Source organism: Eutrigla gurnardus (assembly GCF_963514095.1).
Source record: "Eutrigla gurnardus genome assembly, chromosome: 6".
Taxonomy (NCBI): Eukaryota; Metazoa; Chordata; class Actinopteri; order Perciformes; family Triglidae; genus Eutrigla; species Eutrigla gurnardus.
This window is the reverse complement of record NC_139920.1, coordinates 18036371-18059467: the sequence shown is the minus strand read 5'-3', so window position 1 is coordinate 18059467 and position 23097 is coordinate 18036371. Positions and strand designations below refer to the sequence as shown.

At 45.9% G+C, this 23097-nt stretch overlaps 1 protein-coding gene across 2 annotated transcripts in view; it reads right to left on the bottom strand.

The window, feature by feature from the left end:
• Positions 1 to 620: 620 nt before the first annotated feature.
• The window catches only part of plpp3 (phospholipid phosphatase 3), a 31209-nt gene continuing 8732 nt past the window's right edge, over positions 621 to 23097 (bottom strand). Inside the window, exons 2-7 of one of the 2 annotated variants that reach the window (XM_084012482.1) lie at positions 17498 to 17652; positions 13963 to 14055; positions 12773 to 12960; positions 12627 to 12684; positions 8264 to 8440; positions 621 to 3449 (exon numbers count right to left, since the gene is read on the bottom strand). In XM_084012482.1, coding sequence (XP_083868608.1) covers positions 3321 to 3449; positions 8264 to 8440; positions 12627 to 12684; positions 12773 to 12960; positions 13963 to 14055; positions 17498 to 17652 — 800 coding nt within the window. In that variant the 3' untranslated portion in view covers positions 621 to 3320. Of the gene's footprint in view, positions 3450 to 8263; positions 8441 to 12626; positions 12685 to 12772; positions 12961 to 13962; positions 14056 to 16770; positions 16929 to 17497; positions 17653 to 23097 lie in introns of both variants that reach the window. The other variant, XM_084012481.1, reaches the window with a different exon arrangement.

Here is a 23097-nt window from a genome sequence, read left to right as displayed (position 1 = left end):
CAATAAAAGACTGCTACTTTACAGGACGCTGGGGGGGAGAAACATGCACGCCACTATAATGATAACATCAATCAAACGCTCGCCCCAAACCAGCCTTTTTACCCACAGAGTTCACATTGCAAGGACCTGTCATTGAGGCATTCGCTGCTTTCCAGTCAAGAATGTTACAGGTCTGCTTAGTCAGAGATGGGGATGTGGATTTGGACTCAAATCACATTAAAGTCACACACAGTGACTTGAGATTTGATTTGGACTTGCAAAAACCTTTCAAACCTTTCAAAAACGTGAGACCTGATTTTGATTCTAGCTCAAAAATGTTGAGGAAGACGATAAAGTGTCATCAGGTTTTTCTCCCTCCTTGGTGGAAACATGCTGTGGTGGAGACCCCCCCCCCCCCCCCCCCCCACACACACACACACACACACTACAGAGGCTGGATTCTTTTAAAGCAGGCCTGAAAACATTTTTATTCAAAAAGGCCTTTGACTGTTAAATTGTACCCCCTTTGTGATGTGATGTTTTTATGGTTATTTTTTAAGTAGCACTCTGAGAGTAGTAAAAGTAAAAGTGAAAAGGTAAAGAAACTGAAATGTACTGTGTACAGTGAAGACAAACCAAAGTCAAGGTTGTAATGAGCTTTTTATTTAAAAGCACATGTATTAGAGCTAAGTACATTTAGCAGGGAAAAACAACAAAAAACAGCATTGCAACTATGTCTTTGTACAAAAAACGAGACAATACAAAAATACTAATATTGAATTTTAATACAATTGCGGGTGTAATTTTTTCTTCTTTTTTTTTAAATGCGTATTACAAACGTAACAATCACAATCTACAATAATAATTCTAGATACAAAAAATCTGTCAATCGATGCTTTTTAAAGCAGCATTTTGTGAAGAACACAGGTCTGTAATCATAGTGGATATATCTAAACATGTTAAGAAACGATATCTTACAGTTAACTTTAGTGATCTATACATTATTTATATATTTATAAAAAAAAGGAGAAAAAAGAGAGTGAAAACGGCATTGTGAAATGATAGGACGGACTAATACGATGAGAAAGATGTGCAACATGGCGGAGTGTGTTTGCTTGGAGGAGGAGATCCGAGTCGGCTGTAAATAAAAAGGAGTTCTGCTAGTGATGATGCAGGACAGGCGATAAACACACGAGCTTATAAGAGAATAAAAATATTAGATCCACAGTTTTTAAAACGTCCACCTGCTCTCTCTCTCTCTCTCTTACACACACAAACACACGCACAGTCACACACACACTTGGCACAGCTGACAGTCTCCTTTGACACACACTTAGTTTATTGGGGGGGTTCTTTTCACAGCGCTCATACATATGTACACACACACACACACACACACACTCATTCACACACACGGATGAGCACACGCGTATCCACACAAGCAAAGACACACACACACACACACACACAGAGAGACAAACATCCATTGCCAATGAGTGGTGGGTGGGTGAGAGCCCCTCCCTGCCAGCGGAAAGAGCCCAAATCAGTCCCAAAAATTAAAAAAAACAAACAAAAAAACCAAAACAAAATAATGTGCCAGCTTAGCTGTAATACATCACCCTCGTTTCCACGGTGACAGCCCCGCACCCCTTCACTCTGCCCGCCCGCCCACCCCCTTTCCTGTTCAGGAAGCCAAACAGATGGCCCCAGCACCCAGGAAGAGGCATGGCACAGCCACGCCCCTCATACAGGTGCTGGGAGGCTGTGAGATCTGCCTCCCTCTCCTACAGAAATAACCCCCCTCCCCACCCTTTTACTACATCTAACCCTCAAGAAATGCAACATCCCGGGTTTGGGCCGCTCTGAGTGTCCACCGTGAAAAAGCTTGACTGCCGATCTTGAGACGGAGGGCTTTGCTTCCTGCTGTAAAGGGGAGTTCACACCGAATGCGGAGCCAAATTCATATTACATACATAGTCAACGCAAAGACACGGGTTGGCGCTGCGTGGCATTGGGCGGAGCAAATTACTAGATGGCGCTATTTTAAGTGTAGATGGAGCAGCTACAGTGTTAGCATAGCCTGCCTCCGATCAATCTAAATTCCATTCAGAAAACAAGCATTTTAAAAGTTATTTGCTTGTTGTCTTGCTGACAAACCCTAACAAATCATGACTTTTTACAAATCTGCATCATCATGTAGTTATTTCGGCATCATTTCTATCTGTATATTGCAATTAAATTACAACAAGATCGTTTATTTTGGGTTCATATCACTGTAGTAAACCAGCCGATGTGTCTCGCTATTCACAGTGAATACAGCTCAGCGTAATCCACCGAGCACCTCTGACAGGACACCGTTTGATTATCCAGCATTCACTACATGTCGAAAGCAGCAATAGTGGTTATTTCAGCCATGATTGTTGGAACATTGTCGGTGTCTGCGTGGAGGTAAGCCCCGCCTCCTCTCAGGCTCTTCTAGCGCAAATTAACACAAATGATCCCGCGGTCAAAATTTGCTCCGTGTTTGGTGTGATCATATCCTCACAGTGCAGTTGCGATTACTGAAGCCATGCTAAGCTAACTAGCTAAGTCTTGTGAGACCGCCACGGTCGGCTTCCAGAAGTTAATATGTCTCGTGGGGCGTCAGCGCAATCAAGTTTTCTTCCAGTCAAACGTCTCAGGCGGCGAGTGGTGATAATGGACAATGAAGTTAAAAACAGTGCTATAAGTTATATTTTTCTATACTGTTAATATTCCTACGCTGCTAGTTATTGCAGTAATATCCTTCCCACAGTGAGGGAAGTTGTTGTCCTACGGCGTTCCAAGGCCACAGAGAGTTCAGAGAGGAAGCATCGCCGGAAAACCCTCTCTCCCTTGGCACGGGGGTGAGAGGGGTTGTTTTTTGTTTTTTTTATTGTCCTTCATTCGATCTTCTTCACGAGTACATCCCCTTCATGCGCTTCCACCGAACCTCCGCACCCTCAGCTCTGCATGTCAAGTCGTCCAATTTACGGAATTCGTTTCGTCTTCCAATTCTTTTTTCGGTTTGTGCTCAAAACGATGGGCTCAAATGTTGATTAGTAGTTAAAGTAATAACAGTAAATAATAACTCTGGATAGTGAGAGTGGACTCTGCTGTGCAAGTCTCAAATCCGACACCCAAGTCCGCCAAAGCGCCTTGCTGGGCGCTGCGGGAAAAAAAAGAAGAAAAAAATGGAGGAGGGTGCCATTTGAGAAGCAGCAACAGTCTCTCGTCGCTACATTCTACTGTCCGATGGGAGGGTGAGCAGCGCTGCGATTGGCTCCTCGGTCGCAGGAAGGAAGGGGCGGCGGCGGCCCGTCTCACACCATGTTGTGGTGGTTGTTCCTGTCGATGATGTCGGACGAAGGGAGCAGCTCCTTCTTGATGGGGGAGGGCGGGGGCGTGGCCGGCTTCACCCGGGGCTTGAACAGGTCTGACACGTAGAACACCTGGCGGACGGGAAAACAAAGCAAACGTGAACAAAGAGACGAGGAAAAACGTTTCCAACACTAAATAAAGATGGACGCATGTGAATCCATCACGGTCATGTTGAACCCATCTCCGTTGATTTAGCCTTTACCGGTTACAGAGCAACAACCACCGTAAGATCACTCACTCATTCACCACGACCTCCCCATCAGGGATCTGTAAAATGAAAACGCACTACAAAATACATGACGAACAGTGGCTTTGTTGTCATTTATGTTCCCCTTGTAAGCAGTGATGCCTTGTATATGTCCAGGGCTTTTATTGTGAAAGGTAAGAACAAAAGGAGCGTACACGCTGCCGTCATCAGTGTGGAGGCATATTTTACCAATTTAATAGATTAATAAACTCACTTTGAAAATATTATATTCAACGTGAGAATCGCACAAAGATTTGCCTCAAGCACGCTGTTCTCTCTGCTCTCGTCCGTCTGTCATTTTTATTTTAGTGCAATGCATGATGGGATTTAATGCTCGGTTGCTGTCCATGATTAATTTAACAAAAACATTTTGAAAAAGGGCACGTTGCATTACTTCATGATGAAACGCCGCCATCACCACCCTTTGTGCAGACTAGCGACGCTGAGTAATCTGGCTGAAGGAGCCCAGCTCACGTTTAACTGGATTCAGCTGATCCTCTACTCAATGATGCCAGGGGTTTCTTTTTTACACCAGCTCTGAGGTCAGTCTGGCAGGCCACCGCTGACAAAAAAAAACAAGGCAATCTCTTCCTGAGATCCCCGGTGACATCATCATATATCAAACAGGAAAATGGGCAGGGTCAGGGCAGGAAGTGGGGACCGTGGAAACTACTGTCCACTGTAAGAGTGGATTAGCGTTTCCACTTCAAGGGTCTGTTGTGAGCAACAGCAGCTACACACACACACACACACATACACACACACAAAATTGTCAGGCACAGCAGCTTTTCCTTCCTGACTGCCAGTCGAGGGCGAGCGAGGGGGGGCGGGGTTGTGCCAGGGAGGGAAGCCGCCATTCAACTACAAACTGGCAGAAAGTGAGTGAACTGTTGCACCGCCTGCTTGGGGACGACAATAACTCTCACGGGGGGGAAACACATGGTGATACAGTCAGTGATGTATTTAAATAACAAAGACTGTCTCACTCTCAGCACAAAGACATTCTCTGACCATGAGAAACGACCTTCACCGGCGACCTTTGACTGGCGGATGACATCACGCCCATAAAGATACCTCCATTAACACACAGCTGCTTTCAGACTTTTAAATGGGGCTCTTTGTCCGCGCGGCCGTCAGCGTGCGTCTTCGGTGCATCACTGTGTGGCGCATTACATACGATAGAATTAGCGGCGTGCGGCGGTGGGACGCGACACGATGAGTCATATCTCTGAGCGCTCATGGGAAACTTTCCCGGCTCGCTTCCCATCGGGATGGCGCGGCGTCCAATCACGGCGGGCCTTGTTGCATCGTCACTTGACCTCCGAACTATCGCTCCCGAACCTGCCGCGGTGGAGGGCTTATCGCCACCACACCACTTCCTGTGTGTAACACACACACACACACACACACACACAAAGCCTCTGGGCCTTTTGTGTTGAGAGCATGTGCGTCTAATTGTGTGTGTTCTTATGAGCACTAATGTCAAAGCCTGACACATAAAGAAGCTGAGTCATGTAGGAAGTGCGTGCAGTCACTAGCAGGAACTGTGAATGTCTACAAAAAACCCCCACCACATTACTCACTAGACCCCCCCCTCCCCTCCTCTCTGTATGTCATGGGGTAAACTGTCAATTTGTTTGCACGCATATGAAACCAGCTATGAATATATTTGCAGCTGACAACGTGCGTCAAGCCTTTCAGAGGATGAAACTCAGAATATGATGATTGTGAGTACATATCACATGAATATCACACTTACTATATGCTACGTTGGCATATTAGGGTCACTGTCAGCAAAACTACTGTAGAGCTGAAGGTTGATATTCTAAGAAAACATTTTTGAGATTATAAAGTCATGAATATGCAAAAAAAAAATATGTTTCTTCAAGACTTTTTCATGCAAAGCAAATTCCCCAGCGAGCCAATACAGATTTAATTGATTCAAAATCAGGCATTTTTATGTCAATTTACATAAAGGCAATTTCTTTTTATAGTGCCTCGAGTCTTTAGAGTCTCAAAACATTTCTCAATTCTTTCTCGCAATTTTAAGACTCCATAATTTCAGAGAATATTCCTGTTTTTCACCACTTTTTTAGCAGCATAGCATCCTGTATGTGCATACGTTTTTAAGAAATACATTTTAAAGTGTTAAAAGCGTGGAATTACACATTTAGACACTTTGACTTGTGTGTGTGTGTGTGGACTGATAAAAGAAGATTTCCTGCCTCCACACAAGTTCCCCCGACCCTCAGACGCTGCTTCAGGGCCGGACACTACGAGATGTGCAGCGTCTCCTTGTACTTGTGTATGTAAATCAGAACGATATCGTCCTCCCTCCCTCCCATCCCTTCATCCCTCTCTCTCCTCCCTCTCTCTCTCCCTCCCATCCCTTCATCCCTTACTCTCCTCCCTTCATCCCTCTCTCTCTCCCTCTCCTCCATTCATCCCTCCCTCTCCTCCCTTGAACCTCAGAAAGCACCGCCCCGGCTTTCTCTCCCACAGCTGCTTCCTGCTCGACCGTCCTCCCGACCTCTATTGCCACACGTGTTGAGAAGTAGGTCACTGTGTCTGACAGGAAGTGCCAGGTAGGATAGACGGACCACTTCCTGCAGCGGGTTCCTTGATCCCCTTGATCACAGCCCTTCAGACGTGGACTGCAGGGTCCGACTTTCCTTTACGTATTCTTCTAAAAAAAAACCTTCATGTGAGTACACGCCCAACATGTCGCTACATATTAATGGCGCTCAATGGCATAAAAAACTGTAACCACGGGACACCTGGAATAATTGTGACAAAAAAAAGTTGCACAATTCTCTACAGGCAATTACTTAAATGCAACTGGGAAAGGAAGACACTTTTCCACAAGGCCGTATGACTCATCATGTGACCAAACCTAACAGATTTGCCCGACGCATTCTTTTGTTCTTTCAATCAGCCTTTTGCATCAAGCGATTCAAGGAAGCGGAGGGCCGAACCTGCATTTCAAACCTTATTTTTTTTTTTTACGTTTAAAAGAGTGACGACCGCGCCTGCATACGTTAAGATCTGAGGATGTTCACACTTTGGCTCTGGCTCTTCTGAGGACTTCGTACCTCCTCCATCCCGCCTCCACTCATGTCCTGTCAGGTCCTTTCTGCTCCGCTGCTCGTCGAGAGGCTCCAACAGCCGAGCTAAAGTGCTCACAGATGTGCGTTTCTACTGAGACCGGGCCAATCAGAGCGGGCGTCAAGGATTGTTAAACCAACCTCATCGCCTTGATCAGCGGGGGTTTGGAAAACGAGCGCGCATGCGAACGCGTGTGTGTATATATATGTGTGTGTGTGTGTGTGTCTCACATGGAATAGCTGAGTTGGATTTAACCCACACTCCTCCCAAACCAAGACCAAGACAAGGCTCCTCTCTCCTGTCACTTCCCTCCCTTCACTCCTCCTCCTCCTCCTTCAGAGGTCGGAGGTCAAGCTCCTACACCGAGCGTTCTGGAAAAAAACGTTCTCCATCGTCTGCGGGAGCTTCACCAAGCTGGAGGAGTGTTGCAGTCTATTGTTACTCGCTCATGGCTCATAACTGTGGCATTCAAGGACCCCGCCGTGTGTGTGTGTATTACAGCGCTGCCAAGGTCTGCCCCGGCGCCACTACTAAGGTCTTGCTACATTTTTATGAATATAATCCTTTCCACATTCATGATTTGGATTGTGTAGAAAGGTAAAGGGGTTGTGTGTGTGTGTGTCTCTCCATACGTTTCCCAGAGGCAGCAGAGTTTAGCAGGCCTCCTGCTGCGCTGATAGAACTAGAGCCGCCAAATAAAAACCCTGAAATAATTAACAGCCTCGTTCCCGTTTCAAAAGCTTATCCCCTCTCGCTCTCTTTTTCACTCCCTCTATTTTCCTCTTGACCCGAATTCAATTTTCCTTGGCTCCATCTCGCTCGCTGTAATGATGAAGGGTTACGAAAATCATCTGGCAACCTCTGTGACGAGTATGGATTCACAGAGGCAGAGGCACACACTCACACTCACACTCCAAGCAATGTGTTATGCATTAAAGGGAATCAGATTCTCCTCACTTCGCTGCCGGCTCCGTTCCTCTGAAGCGGAGGCAAACTTTATGTGAAGGCTGATCCGCCCTTACCATCCTCCAATCAATTAGAGACACATTAGAATCCCGGTGAAACGACAAATACGTTTCTGTTCGGCAAATACATGTCGAGAACGAGTCAAATCAACCGTCTTTTTTCGAATGTAAAACTTTTTTTACGTGTTCGATGACTCATCCTGCACTCAGGGGCGATTATTTAAAAAAAAAAATCATCTTTGGGTGACCAGCGAGGCACGTGGGCGTATTAAACCCAGTTTGTGGATAGTAGGCATTAACAGAGAGAGAGAAAGGAAGAGTTGTGCGTTTGATTTAATTTCCCAAGAAATGTCTGGTGAAGTATGTGGTTTAAAATTTAAATCTGTACAAATATTCCGCTTCACTGTAAATACATCACGGCACAGAAGCTAAAGACGCTCTCCGATCAGCTTCCCCGGGACTGCGTTCACACTTTTGCATGTTGAATATATGCGTTCTGTGTGTGTATGTGTGTGTGTGTGTGTGTGTGTGTGTGTGTGTGTGTGTGTGTGTGTGTGTGTGTACTCACTATGCAGTAGGCCACCAGGGCTCCCTGCACGAAGCCCGCCAGGACGTCGGTCGGGTGGTGCTTGTGGTCGGAGACGCGCGACAGGCCGGTGTAGAACGCCATCATCAACAGGGTGAACTGGAGCAGCGGGCGGAGGAGGCGGGCGCCGCGCCACGAGAACCTGGACTGGAGATAGAACTGGGGGAGAAAAGAGGGGTGATGTTAGAACATGCACAGTTGTAAATGCTCTGACGTACAAAGACTTTTCCCAGAGTGTATCGGGGTGCTTTCACACCTAAACCCTCCGTGCACTCCCTTGTATTCACACCAGTATCCTTGGAGTGCCATTTTGTACATTCCTGCTGTCAGTCACCAGAACCTCATTTCCCCCACGTTGGTCCTGATGATGCAGATGTCCAATCAACGGGTTACCTGTCAGTCTGTGTAACTTCCTGTTTACCCCTCTGGATCATTAAAACCAAACTAAAAAACTGTATCATTCTTCCACTTGGTGCGGAAAAAGTGAAGCCAACAAATCAGTGCCTTGATTCTCTCTCTGCTGGCCATCAGGAGAAAGAAGTCAATCTATAGTGTCAAGTCTTCTTCAATCCAGCATGATGTTCATTTAGGAAATGATGGTCCATTTAGAGGCAAATGGACGTGTCCAAGATGGCAAACTTGGCTTCCAAACCGAATGACTACATCCACTTCTTACAGACAGTCTGTGGTTCCACCAAATTAACTGAACTGCAGGTGTGAAAGCACCCTTACGTGTGTGTGTGTGTGTTTGTTATTACTGTCTGAGAGGTCTAGACTGAATCAAAGTGGGCCGGCCAGACCAGCAAAGAAACACATAATCTCTTCCACAACACACACACTTGACTGCCCGAGACCCGGACATGACGGATTCATGGTTCGACATCCCAGCTGTAAAAACAGCATGACCACAGAGAGCCACTGGAATACCCACACACACATAGACACCCATATATATATGTGAATTCATTTCAGCTCTTTGTTGGGATGAACTCTCTACCCTCCATTAGTGTAAATAGAGGACAAAGCGGATGCGCTGCTCCACTCGCAGCCAAGAACCGTCTCCTGGGTCACGATAAAGAAGAAAGAAGAGCCAAAACAGGAAAGTCCAAGGCCGATTTCAGGCACTCGTACGAGCGCAGTCGTCTCTTTTTATCCACATACACGCAGAGCGGCCCTTACAGACATCCTGTGTTCCTGCACCGCTCATACCCTCGACTTCCTGCCTCTCACACCCAGAGACAGATGACCTAGGAGGGGCAGCCTCAGCCAAGGTCTACCCAGCCCCTCACCTCCAGACCTGCATCTTATAATCAGCAACACCGAGAGCAGCAGCGCCCTCCCAGCGATCCGCTACGAGATGCGGACGTAAAAGTCTCCCTCGCACTTCCTCTACGACACTCTTGTCATTGTTCTTCTCCTCGCGGAAGCGGGGGAAGTGATCCCTCCCATCCCTTCCAGTCTCGCTCTCTCCACCCTGGGAGGGATGTTTAGACTTCAGGCTTCCTCCGCACTGGTTCTCAGGTACTTCGTTCTGTGACGTCTCGCAGCCATGAATGCGACATCCGGAAAAAAAAAGACCCTGCACACGACATCATAAACCTCCCAATTTTGGGCGAGCTTTGATGGAGGGTTGGGCGGTAAAGGGTCTGACTGGAGGGCACTGAGGAACCCTAATAACCGGTCCAGCCCTGGATCAGCAGAAACATGCACACATTAAGTCATTCAGAACGGCCTTCCAAAATCTAAAAATGCATATTTTCCTCCTCTATAAACTCAATCTGAAGAGGATTATTTCTTTCATTAAATGTTTTCTGAAATGTTACGTTTGAATCTCTAAATTCGGGAGAAATCCACAGACATAAATAGACGACGTAGTAAAATAAACACCTAAATGCGTGTTTTGGTATGCAGACTTAAATAGACACAGGCTGCGATGCGTCCTCACATAAATGTATTGTGTCTCAAATAGTCAGATCTGAGGAAAAACAATAATAAAACAAAACAACAAAAGATGTCCCGGCAGATTCCCATGACAGATGGAGACTAGAGCGACACAAAGTCTGGTGGTTTGGAAAGGAATCCAGCTCGCTCCACCGAGATCTTCTCGCCCTTTTGTCTTTTCTCGCTGCGACGCGGCGTTCGATAAAAAGAAAAACACACACAACAAAGTGAGAAAGAATGAAAGCAAGGGCTGGTTTTACACGCCAGCCCCCCGTCCTCTCTTTGGGTTCAAGCCGCGCTGCGAGACAAAAAGCATCGCTGTGGTTGAAACCACTTTTATCACAAACAAACATATTGTTTTTTTATTTAACCAACGACATGCTATCTGGGCCAGTGACGGGAGGCTCTACAGGCTTGAATAACCCACAGGAAGAACCGGGGGTCTTTGGCTACCCGGTTCACACGTGTGCGCCTCAGGCAAAACAGAAAAAAAGACATTCTTGTTCTCCACGTCGGCGGCATGGCTGCGTGCCGTCTGCGCCAGATATCTGAGCGCCATCGCAAGAAAGTCTCGGCTCAAAACCACATCAGTTGCAGACGCAGCACTCAGACGTGCTTGGCAGGAAATGAAGCGCTTCAAACTCAAAGTGTGACAATTAGGAGATGACTGGGAGAGGGGGGGGGGAGGTGACAGCCACACTGTGGGAACGACACTTTCACCCTGGTGAGTAATGGGGGGGCAAGGGCCGGCGTTGCTGGGAAGGGATCCATATTTATTGGTCTAGTTAGGATTATTCCAATATCTGTATTGGTGAATTATTTTTAAATATTTTGGGCTATTTTGCTGCCATGACACGTCTTCTTTCAGACTAGATTATTATCTATTTGTATTTGTAGATTTCACTTAAATTCACTAAAAATGTGCATTTAGATCATGCCTCATTTGCATATTTAAAATTAACATTTCAGAAAACCTTTAAAACAAATAAAATATATAATAATTAAATATATAAAATATTTCCTCTATATTCTGAAGTTTTTTTAAAATATTTTCAATAGTAATATATTTTTTTTTTAATGGAGTGATACGAGAATACTTTCATTTAAAGGTCGGGTCCTGTTTTCGTCAAAGGAGTCCTGTGTCTTCAGTGGGAAAGGTCAGGTAAAGCGGTGAAAATATTCTCAATATAGTGTACACTTTTTTTTTTAATATATATCTTCTATCCTGTCCACCTTCCCATCAAACAGAACAGTTATGCCTCTCTCTTCAAAGCCACGAAACTCCATTGACAGAAATCCAGTCATTGACAGTCACTTTACCTCCCAAAACAAGAGTATCATGTTCCATCAACAGCTAACCCTTTCTGTTATTTCCAAAACACGGCTGACGTTGATGCTGATTAGCTTACTTTTCTAACCCACATGACTGCTTTTTTATCCTTACAACTCACCAAATGAGTTTTCCGAAAACCACGGAAAAGAAAGCAGACGGAGTCGACCTTTAAGGAGAGAGAGAGAGAGAGAGAGAGAGAGAGAGACGTTCCTCGAGCGAGAACGTGACGTCACACGATTGGTCGGTTAAATATAAGATTCCACAGATTCCTTTTTCCCTCCGGCAGGAATGCCTCCGCCGTGGGCTTTGTTTCAGGCTGGTATAGTATTCCCAAAACATTCACTACAAACTCTCTCTTGTTTCCACTGGTTGCACCGGCCTCCTCTGGCTGCGGTTCCTGAGCCTCGCCGCAGCTGGATCACTGCTCTCTGACTAATGTGTCGCTCTGTGGTCTGGATGCATCACTATGTCCATTCCCTCTCTGTTTTCTTTTTTTTTTTTTTTTAATTCATCTCTTCTCCTTGGTCTTTAGGGTTCACCCAGAGGCTGGGAAAGGCTCTCTGTGCGACAATAACACCACAACAAACCGGAGCCTCGACTGGCCGTGAGAACCGAGACCACCTTGTGACCAGGCTCGGGGCCCCGCCAGATCCCAAAACACTAAGATGATTGTGGGGCTATGAGCCCGGCTATAGTCTGTGTGTGTAATTAGACTGTTTGATGCCTCCAGGGTGCTATAATCCCCCCGACACCCACAACAGGTGGAGCTAGAGGGAGGAGTGGAGGGGGAAATGGGAGAGGACAGGAAGTGGACACAGGCAGCTGCTCTGGAGAAAACAGGTGGACTGCATCCATCCTTCCCTCGGAGGGGTAAAAAGAACAACAACTCTCTTCATGAAGCGAGGGAGGAGAACAATGTTTTTTCTCTTCAGGCGGTAAATCCCCAAATCACAGCCATGCCTTCTTTTCCCTCCCATCCCTCGCTTTATATCTGTAAACCATTGTTATTGTGGTCCTCGGCATATGTGCGCTTGAATTGGATGTGTGTCAGAGAGTTTAAAAGTTACTTACAGCCAGGTAGAGCATGGTGTACATCGAAAAGGAGGCATGTCCTGAGAAGAAGGATTTCCTGTGGAATCAAGGTCGTCCTCAGTTGGTTTTTCAGCATAAGGAGTATAAATACAGTGTATTCTGTGTGTGTTGGTGCTCACGCGTACCTGGCCTCCTGCACGTCACTTTCCTTGCCACTGCAGGTGTAGTTGGTGATGTATCCCAGTGAACAGTTGATGGTGGAGAAATCGGGTTTACACACGTCCAGGAAGTGGGGCCTCATGCGGCCCACCGACACCTTGGCGATGTCGGTGAATGACTGGCTGACGGCACATCCGAAGAGAAACACACCCATCTGCAAAATCACACACACACACACACACACACACATACACTGATGATTAGACCTGAGCCCCGTCCCCCAACCGGCTTTTCACTCTTCGCACCTTTACATATGCAGTTTTACATGCAGTTTATGGGTCCTTTATTTAGACAGCGGTAGACAATAGCAGGCTTCTCATTTCTTGCCTGCAACTGTTTGTGGCTGAACTGACAGCTGTGAATAAGAGATTTTACCAGCTGTGGCGAGCTAGCTAATTACGCCAAAGTTAGCCACAGAAATTGTCTGTAAATGCCGTCTCTGGCTGATCCTTGTGGAAATAAAATAACAGCATTGCTCTTTTATTATAGTGCAAAGCCATTAAGTCCGAGTGTCATAAGTATGATAACGGTTCATTCAATTATTAACTTATGTACTAGCTAGCTAATAAAGCCAAAGTTAGCCACACAAATGGGCTGTAAACGCGGTCTCTGGCTGATTCCTGTGGAAATAAATGAACAGCATTGCTCTTTTATTGCAGTGCAAAGCCATTAATCTGAGTGTCATAAGTATGATAACATTTCATTCAAGTATAAACCTGTATATAAAGCTTACGTTTAGCTAGATAATTAAGCTAGAGCTAGCCAGACAAATGTATTACCAAAATTATAATATCCTATATCGTCCTACAAGAGATGGGGCTTTTATGATGAGGACAAACTAATTTATTTGAAAGACGTAACGTCTCCCAGAAAGTGAGGAAATACTACACAGTGGGTTTGCTCGCGGTGATCAGGGCTTTTTTCGAGGGGAGTAAACTAGTTAGCTGGATATGCTAACAATAGCAGCCTCTATGAACAGATACAGTTTAATCCATTTATTTTTGGGGAAATCACCATCCAAACTCATTACAGTATTGAAATGTGGAATAATCAAAAAGGCCTAGTTACGGTTTCAAAACTACGATTGGACAGTCACCAAATGGTCATTTATACGCAATAATCTGAGTGCGTATGTAAGCACACTTGGACAGCTGACCTGCTTGTAGAGGGCTGCGACATAGGGATTCCCCACGAAGGACTTGGTTCCCTCGTGTAGTTGGTTGATCCTGAAGCATTCTCCAATCACAATCTAAAAGAAAAATATTTTTTTTATTTGATTTAAGATATTTGAGACACATTTCTGGCTACGTGATGCTGTTGGATCCTACAGTCTTACATTAAGTTCAGATGCAGAATAACCATGCGGTAAAAACTTGAACATTTGAGTTTGTATCATGCAGGAAATCTAACTGAAGTAGTAGAAAGGATGTAGAGAGGACAGATGGGAAAGACAGAATGAGAGTGACACAAAGACAAGCATGACCTGCCTTTCCCTCAGGCAGTTCTGATGTGATGTGAGATTATTATTATTATTGATGAGTGGTGATGTGATCGGGGCCTTTTTTAAATGTGGGATGTGAAGGATAATGAGACAGTGAAGGCAAGGGAAAATAAAATCATGGAAACAAATAATCCAGACTTTGATGTAAGCAGGGTTTCGATCCATTAAGGCGACGGTCTGCTTTACGGAGGGTTTCTATCAGGACAACGGTCTGCTTTATGGAGGGTTTCTATCAGGACAACGGTCTGCTTTATGGAGGGTTTCTATCAGGGCGACGGTCTGCTTTACGGAGGGTTTCTATCAGGGCGACGGTCTGCTTTACGGAGGGTTTCTATCAGGGCGACGGTCTGCTTTACGGAGGGTTTCTATCAGGGCGACGGTCTGCTTTATGGAGGGTTTCTATCAGGGCGACGGTCTGCTTTACGGAGAGTTTCTATCAGGGCGACAGTCTGCTTTACGGAGGGTTTCTATCAGGGCGACGGTCTGCTTTACAGAGTCTTTCCATTAGGGTGATGGTCTGCTTTAAGGAGGGTTTCTGTCAGGGCGTCGGTCTGCTTCACAAAGGGTTTCTGTCAGGGCAAAGGTCTCCTTTAAGAAGGGTTTCTATCCGGGCGACGGTCTGTACTGTTGGGGCCCATTAAAAGACCTCGTCTACACTTAGGGGGGCTTACAGCGAGCCAAACCCTCGAGGCACAGAGATGTCAATCATACATCTGTACCACCTGGGGTATCTGACTGACAGACTGGCTGCTCTCCACCGCTAACCACATCTGCCTTTCCTTTCCCACACAAGGCTTCACTCTTCGGCCTTTCGGACCCAATCTCTCAGGGAAAAATATTTACCTGCCCATCTCCAAGACAGCAGACATTCGCAGTACCGTGAATGCAAATAGCTTCAAGACTTTTAAATGTCCCCAGACACCTTATCAAGTCAATACAACTACATAATGTTTGTGTGTTTACACGTATTGTTGGGCCTGATTGATAAACACACTTATCCTGCCTGCTGGGTGGTCAGCTGGCGGGCTAACTGCCAGAAGCAACAAACAGTGTGTGTGTGTGTGTGCTATTGTCAATTTACTGTTTTGATCTCAGCTTAAGATTAGGACCACAGGAGGCCGATACAGGACAGAGGAGTTTATTTGAGTTGTCAGCATTTGCATTCAAACCTCTCCTCCCCCGTCTCTATTGGCCCGTCTTGGTTTATTGCTGCGTGTCTGGTTGTTTGAGCGCAGACAGGGCCCGTCATGGACACGGCCGATCGGATCAGACCGCTCGAGGGGCACCCAATGAGTTTATTTGGCTCGTTCATGCTTATTGAACTCCCATCTCGCCGTTGCTCGCCGAGTTTCTCACAGTGGAGAAACGCGGCCGTGTCAGACATGGATACGTCTGACAGGCTGGACTGTTGGGATTTCCCCTCGCAACTAAGATAAACAAGAGGGCCCCGTCTAGGAATCTGCTACCAGAGCATGCGCATGTGTGCACATAGGTGCGTGCACGAGCGCCTTAATAGGAATGGTCCGTCGGCATGGCAGCAGACAACGCCACTAATGGAACACAGCTGCACGAGACACGCCAGCTTTGCCCACACGTGAACATGTGAGGGAACTAACCAGCACTGTCTCCTGGTTCCAATAAGCAGAAGAGCTGAGCTGGTACAACGTGTGTGTGTATGTATGTGTGTGTGTGTGCACCCGCCAGGCTGATGGCGATGGAGACAACGGCCAGGCGACGTCTGGGAACCTATGAGGGGGGCTGCGCTGCATCTAGTCTGGGGGGGATCAGTGTAAAGATCATCTAGCCTGGCCACGTGGCACTAATTGACACACACATACCGCAGCACTCTCTGTAACATGTTTCCACTAACCCAACCCCCACACTCTAATCTGCTGTCACTACACTGGGACCGTTCCCATTCTGGACCAAGGGTCAAGTCATGGGAATGAGGACTTCATGCTGTTGCTAACTAGCGAGGCGCTGCGGGCATGGGAGAGAGCACCGACACATTCACAGACGTAATGTGGGGGGCAGGAAGGGCTCGGAGTCAGGGTGCAGGGATACGAGTGGGAGGTATGAGAATGAATCAGGAGGTTGTAAAACGTCTTTGGTGACTGGCATGCATGCGTCAGTCGCTTGGAGGGGGGTTCTCTCGCCACCGCTAGGAGTAGTAAAAACAGCACGATCACAAACGCCTCCGATGACTCAAAGATGACACGGAAAGGAGTAAAAGTATGACATTAACATTAAGGAATGAAAATTAGGACACATAGAGCACATTCATAAGCAAAGAGTGGAGTATTTAGAAAACGCTACATGATGGGAAATCACTCAAACCTTGTGATGAAGGCGCTATGTTAGTGAGACTAGTCTACTGGACTAAAGGATCCAAGAGCTACAAAGACTTGAAATTGGGAGTAAAAAAAGCAGCAAACAAAAGGGAGGTGTAAAGGTTCGACTTACAGAGAAGATGGCAATAAGAATGCCAACACCACAAAGCACGGCGTCGCTAATGGTGTCTCCCTCTTTTCGGGGGTAGCGGATGGACTCGTCCGAACAGTAAAACCCGCGCTGGTACGGCTTTATGGTGCTAGTCTCAATGATCAGGAAAGGCAGGCTAGCTACAAAAGACACAAGGAAAAGAGGGGAGCGAAGAGCGAGAAAGACAGGAAGAGGGGAGAGAAGAGAGAAAGCATTAAAAAAAAAAGTCAGTGACATCAACGGAAGAGAACACGGGGGAGGGGCAAGGGGGGGCACAAGGAGCACGCTGGCACCAGGGGATCATGGGATATTGCAGAAGCGGGCGGGGCTTCAGGGTGTCATGTATGGTCAGCTTACAGGGAGGTAGTAAACTTTCACTCAGCATGGGACGATACAAAAATTTCATGTCACATTTCACATTTTGTTAAGAAAAATATTTTTTTGGCATTTTTGGGGGGAAAATCAATTAAATAATTCTTACATGATCATAAATAGGCATAAATAAAGAATGTAATGTTTTTCTTTAAATCAGGCTCTATATTTCACCCGTCTACCATGATGAAAGTTTTCCACGACTAACTTTTTGTGAGCCGTACATCGTCCCATCTCCTATCCATCAAAGCCACCATCATGATCCATCAGCCGTCCAGCCCACTTGTGCCTTTCGGCGCCCCCCTGAGGCCGAGCGTCTCTTTGCGGTACGACTTACGGACACCGCGGGCAGTGTCAACCCCACAGAAGTGAGCACCGAGGAGGGCACAGTGCTCCTCTTGTAGGGGAACCTCAGGCTGGTGTCACTGCAGTAGAGACCCCTCTGGTATGGACGAACAGAGGTACGGTGCAGAACCAGGCTGGGCAGCATAGCTACACACACACACACACACACATATGCATACATAAGGCTGACTCGCATACACACCGAATACACGGGAATCATACAGCTAACGCCACTTACCTGGAAGCTGGAGGGAAAAACATCACATTAACAGGTGTGTGAGCTCATGCTAACATTAATCAGGATGTTTACTAAGCAAATTCCCTCCTGCTGCTGCTGTTGACAGAGTGACACCAACCTATAGACACATTAGGAGACCCCCGCCCCCCACTCCCCAACAGTGCAAATACACTGACATTCAGGGATCCATTACTGGAGACAAAAGACACCCAACACAGGAACTATGTCAATACATTGTGAGAACGTTCAGGGAAAGAGGGTTGAAATGTCTTTTTTTAAAGAATTTGTGTGAAGCTACTTGAAAACAGGTTGGGGAGTGGAGCTGAAATGCCTTTTCAACCCTTTTAGATCACATCTCCAGTCATATTGTTCGCCTATTGCAATAAATGCAGAAACGACAAGAAGAAAATGTTTGTTTTTACGTTAAAATCATTTTTTTTTCTTCCTGGAAAAAAAAGCATGCCTTTATCCCGCTTCACTTGGAAATATGCACCATACGGAAGATAGATACTTGTTTCAGCTCGACTTTAAATCAGCATCGTAGCATTTATTCACTGCCAAAAAATTCAAGATGGAACTGAGCAAAACAACTCAAGGTGGGTGATGTCACGGTGACTATGTCCACTTCTTATAAAGAGTCTGTGCTTCATCAGGCTGAATAGAGCCGGTGGTGGTGGACGACTGGCAGTTGAATACAAATCATGCAACTTTAAAGTTTAACTACAAACCCAAAACACTCAGCTGCCATCTTTCTGAGCTCAGCTGGAATCACACATTGTCCAGCATAACACCTCACAACGACGCAGTGTCGCAGCAACATCAACAACACACGGACAAGCTGAAAACGCCGCTAGAAGCTCAATGCACTTATGCACGCCCACATTCTATTCTGATGAAGGGGAAATAAATACATATCTGCAAATCAAAGTGCTGCCAACGCAGGCGTGCAAACTCTGGCCGGGACTTTCCTTTGGGGATTTTAAAATGTGTGAATACCAAGAAAAACAGAACTAAGCCCACCCAACTCTGGAACATTTTTCGCATGAGAGCATGTTTGGCGTGTGTGTGTGTGTGTGTGCGCGCGACTGCATAAGTAGCTCATAAATAGTGGGGGCTCAAGACTCGAAGGCGTCCCGAAGACCCACACACATACATACCAACGTATACATTCAACGTCAGGCTGCCCAGAAACGACTCCCACATGCGGTTCGTGCGGTTCGCTCACATCACAGGGATTTCTGACGTTCGGGTCAGAAATCTACTCGCGAACGCTCCTAATGTGGCTGAGAACCGCGGTCGTCTCGGCGATGGGAGAGAGAGCGGGATCGTGTTACTGGTCTGTCCTGCAAAAACACAGCAGTCACCGGGAACCGTTCGCATGAAAAACCTCAAAACACACTTTTTTTATGCATTCTTGTGGACACACTCGAGGGCCCCTCGCAGGCCCCTCACGGGCATCAACGCTGCGACAACGGCTCCCACTTGAAAGAAGAAGGTGTGGTCTCAGGTGTCAACGAGTCCGTGTCCGCACTAATATGGCTTTTTATCCATCTGATGGATTTGACTAGAGGAAATTATCATTTTGAAAGCTGTCAAGAATTAACTTGGACATTTATGGGGATCTACTGATGAAGATCACGCTATATGATCTACTTAGTAGCTAATTGTGTTGGTACAGACCTGTCAATCAACAGGTAGCACCGTCCCTAAAGCATCCTCTGCTTTATGGTCTATTTGACTCTAAAATATGCTGTATTGAAAAAGACTTAAAACTAGAGATTGAGACCATAAACAGTCATTGCAAACAGAGGAGTCACCCCCTGATGGCCAATAGAGAGAAGTTGAAGGCACTTCAGAACCGGAGGTTGCCACTTGATCACACAACAATGGTTAGAGTGGTGATATAGTCAAGATACTGTCAAGAAACTGAGTGTTTTTTTTAACACTGGGATGAAGCGTTCCCGGCATCCTACATTTGCTTTTAGTAAACTAAGGAGATGATCTTTGATCCAAAAGAAGTGGGCTCTCATGACCCTCTAGTTATAGGAGACAAGTGCATAGACAGTCTGCTGAAATGGAATGTGCAGGTTGAACATCTATGTGCCAAACTAGGCCAGAGAGTACACTTCCTTCGTAGCCTGAGGCTGTTTGGAGTTAGCACAAGGACCATGAAACTCTTTTACAATGCAGTCCTGGAAAGTGTAATTAGATATGGTATGGTGGCCTGGTTTGGCCCACTCACAGCACAGCTTAAATCAATATTAGAGAAATTAGTGAAAACATCTATGAAAGTGATGAGTAAAAAAAGGTTACCGATCCTTTCAATCTATTTTTGAAAAGGCCATTGTTAATCTAGCACATCAAATTTTAGAGTACTCGTCCCACATTCTACACACCGAGTATGAGCTACTCTGGGAGAAGGTTCAGGGTCATGAGTTACAAAAGCAACCGTTTTAAGCTATCCTTTCTCCCAACCTCAGTAACTCTCCTGAACAAAAACAACCAAAAAACTAAAAAAAGGGAAGTAAGGAAACATCACAAAATGAATGTATTGATAAATGAACACTTTCTTGTAATGTTTTTAAAATGCGATTAATTCATTTTTTTAATTTTTAGAATTATTTATTGATATCCTAGGTTACTAGAATATTGGGGAAAAGGTCTTTGAAGGGGGGGTGGTTCAGTGGGATAGTAGCTTACCACCAAGAATAGGAGAATGTTGTACGAAGCGGACTGTTGTGTTTGTCACCATTATACCGTCAGCATGTATGTTTGTTATGTAAAGTCGTGTATGTGTATGATGTGTTACAGTGACGGCACTCTTCTAAGGTATTTCTTATCTTATCTGCCAGAAAAAGGCGCTATGTGGACACAGGCCCTAAAGTTCCAGAACAACTCATGACAAAAAAAATGTATCTTGCTGCCACTTTCTTCTTCCTGTCTAGTGATAACATCACTTCAACAGCAACTGAAAGCCACTAAAAAAGGGCTTTGACACAGTTCTCTATTGTTTTGTTGTTTCATTGCCACCGTCTCTCTGTCCACCGGTTGGCAGAGGGCTGAGGGCAAACACCTGCACAAACAGGGGGCAGCGCCAGGACCGGACCAGCTGCTAGTGGGCCCACACAGGGCTGGGCCAGGCTTTGGAACCACGCCGTCCACAAAAAGACAGGGTTAGCTTTGGGTGAGCCTTCACACAGAGTCAGGGGGTATTATTCTGTTTCTGTCTTTCAGCTTAATGCAGCTGTGAAGTTGCGTACAGTTAAAAACAAGAAAGAACCCCCTTGTTGCGTTAAGTCCACCTGCAAAATTAGTTCTGTTGGGGAAACAACTTTTCCTTCTATAAAGTCTGCTCCATATTCTCCTCCTTCCTTCACTTTCTCCGTCCCTCCACCCTGGCCTACTTGGGGAGAGGAGGGGATTCACATGCTAATGAGGAAAAGTGAATGGAGGTCATCGGCTTAACAGACATGGGAAGCACACACACACACACACACACACACACACACACACACACACACACACACACACACACACACACACACACACACACACACACACACACACACACACACACAGACAAACACCCACAAGCATGCAAACTGGTGCTTAAAAGGTGAAAGCGATCGGAAGACGGCATGGGAAACTCAAGAGCCAACAAGCTGAAAGACAGAACGAGGAAAGTGAGAGTGAGCGATTGAGCACGTCGACACTATCTATTGAGAATTTATGAAAGCCTCTCTGTGCACACGCTGCCCAGCCTCAAGGACCCCCACCCCCCTCCCTCACCTGCCATCTCCCTGAAAACAGCCTGGTATGTGGGCATACCACCACCGGTCCATGAACCTCTCAACACACAGCTAAAAACTCACTTCAGCTCCAGCCCATCTGAGCCTCATCTGCAAACTGTGGCATAAAGAAATATGACCTCTTTAATGGCCACAGGATAAAGAGAGGGGGTGACCTTCACAGGGCCCCGCTGACCCCCAGAGAGAGGAGGGGGAGTGTCAAGAGGAGAGGAGAGATAAAAAAAAAAAAAGAAAGAGGAGAAAAAGAAAGAGGTGGGTTGGGCTGTTGGCAAAGGCCTGTGGTGCATCAGTGAATTAAAAAACAACTATTTTACAAGCTCTGTCAAGAGGTCAGTAAGTGATGCCGGAGATTCTCAGAGCCTCGCTGAAGAAAAGGGGGGCGCCAGGGGCCAGATGCATGAACGTAGTCCAACCCTAGTCTCGGTCTGAGATCCTCACATTAGACTAGTCAAAGCCTGTCTGTTTCGTAAATATGAAGGTTGACTTCATTTGGAGGTAGGAAAGTTAGCTACCTCTCCTGGCTAACGTCGGAGGTGAACACTTTGTTGCTTATGTTAGAAGGTCAGTTAGCTATTTCTGTTCATCCATTACTTTGAGCTAACTTTTATCTATGTCAACTGTTTATCCATTACTTTGAGCTAACTTTTAGCTAACTATTTCAACTGTTCATTGATTACTTTTAACTAACTTTTAGCTAACTTTGTCAACTGTTTATCCATTACATTTAACTAACTTTTAGCTAACTTTATCAACTGTTTATACGTTACTTTTAGCTCACAATTAGCCAACTATGTCAACTGTTAAACTTTTAGCAATTTTTTTAACCGCTATGTGTCCAAAGTGTCCAAAGCAGACTTTAAGTCATCCTTTTTATGCAACTGGCCCTGTTCCACTTGCAAACTGTTCTACTTCCACTACTGACACAGAGGAAAAGAAACACTATTTTTGCATTACGTCAAACTATTTTCACCCTTTGTTTTGATATTTTTAGCCTTTCCAGAGAACATGTGAGTTCTGATCTTTCAGAGCCAATGAGCCTTGTGAGCTATCGAGCCACTGAGCTGCTGTTAAATGGCACAAACAGGCGCCTGAGAATAATTGGAGCCTAGAGTAAGCATGGAGAATGCAACAGGGGGGGAAGCAAACACACACCCTAACCGGGGGGCTTGGCGAGTTTAGGGGAACAGTTCCATTTGTCTTATCAGATTCTGTCGTGCATTTCTCTCTTTCAGTCTTACGAGGGGAACCGCTACAGACCACTAAAGACTACTTCCTACCGGTCAGGTATTTCTTTGCCTGATGCAGAGGTCATGGCGGGGCTTTTGTGTATGTGTGTGTCTGTGTTGTACATATTTTCCCATCTGTAAATGCAACATGCTCACGCTCCGCTGCATGCTAGAAATCATAGCACTTAACCATGTTTACGTTTACGCACATGGTCCGTGTGCGACTCAGAGTTTAACCTCACATATGTAGCTGTGTGCGTGTGCATTTGTTTGTGAGAGGGAGATTATCCACTCGGCGCCCGTTTGATTGGCTTTGGGG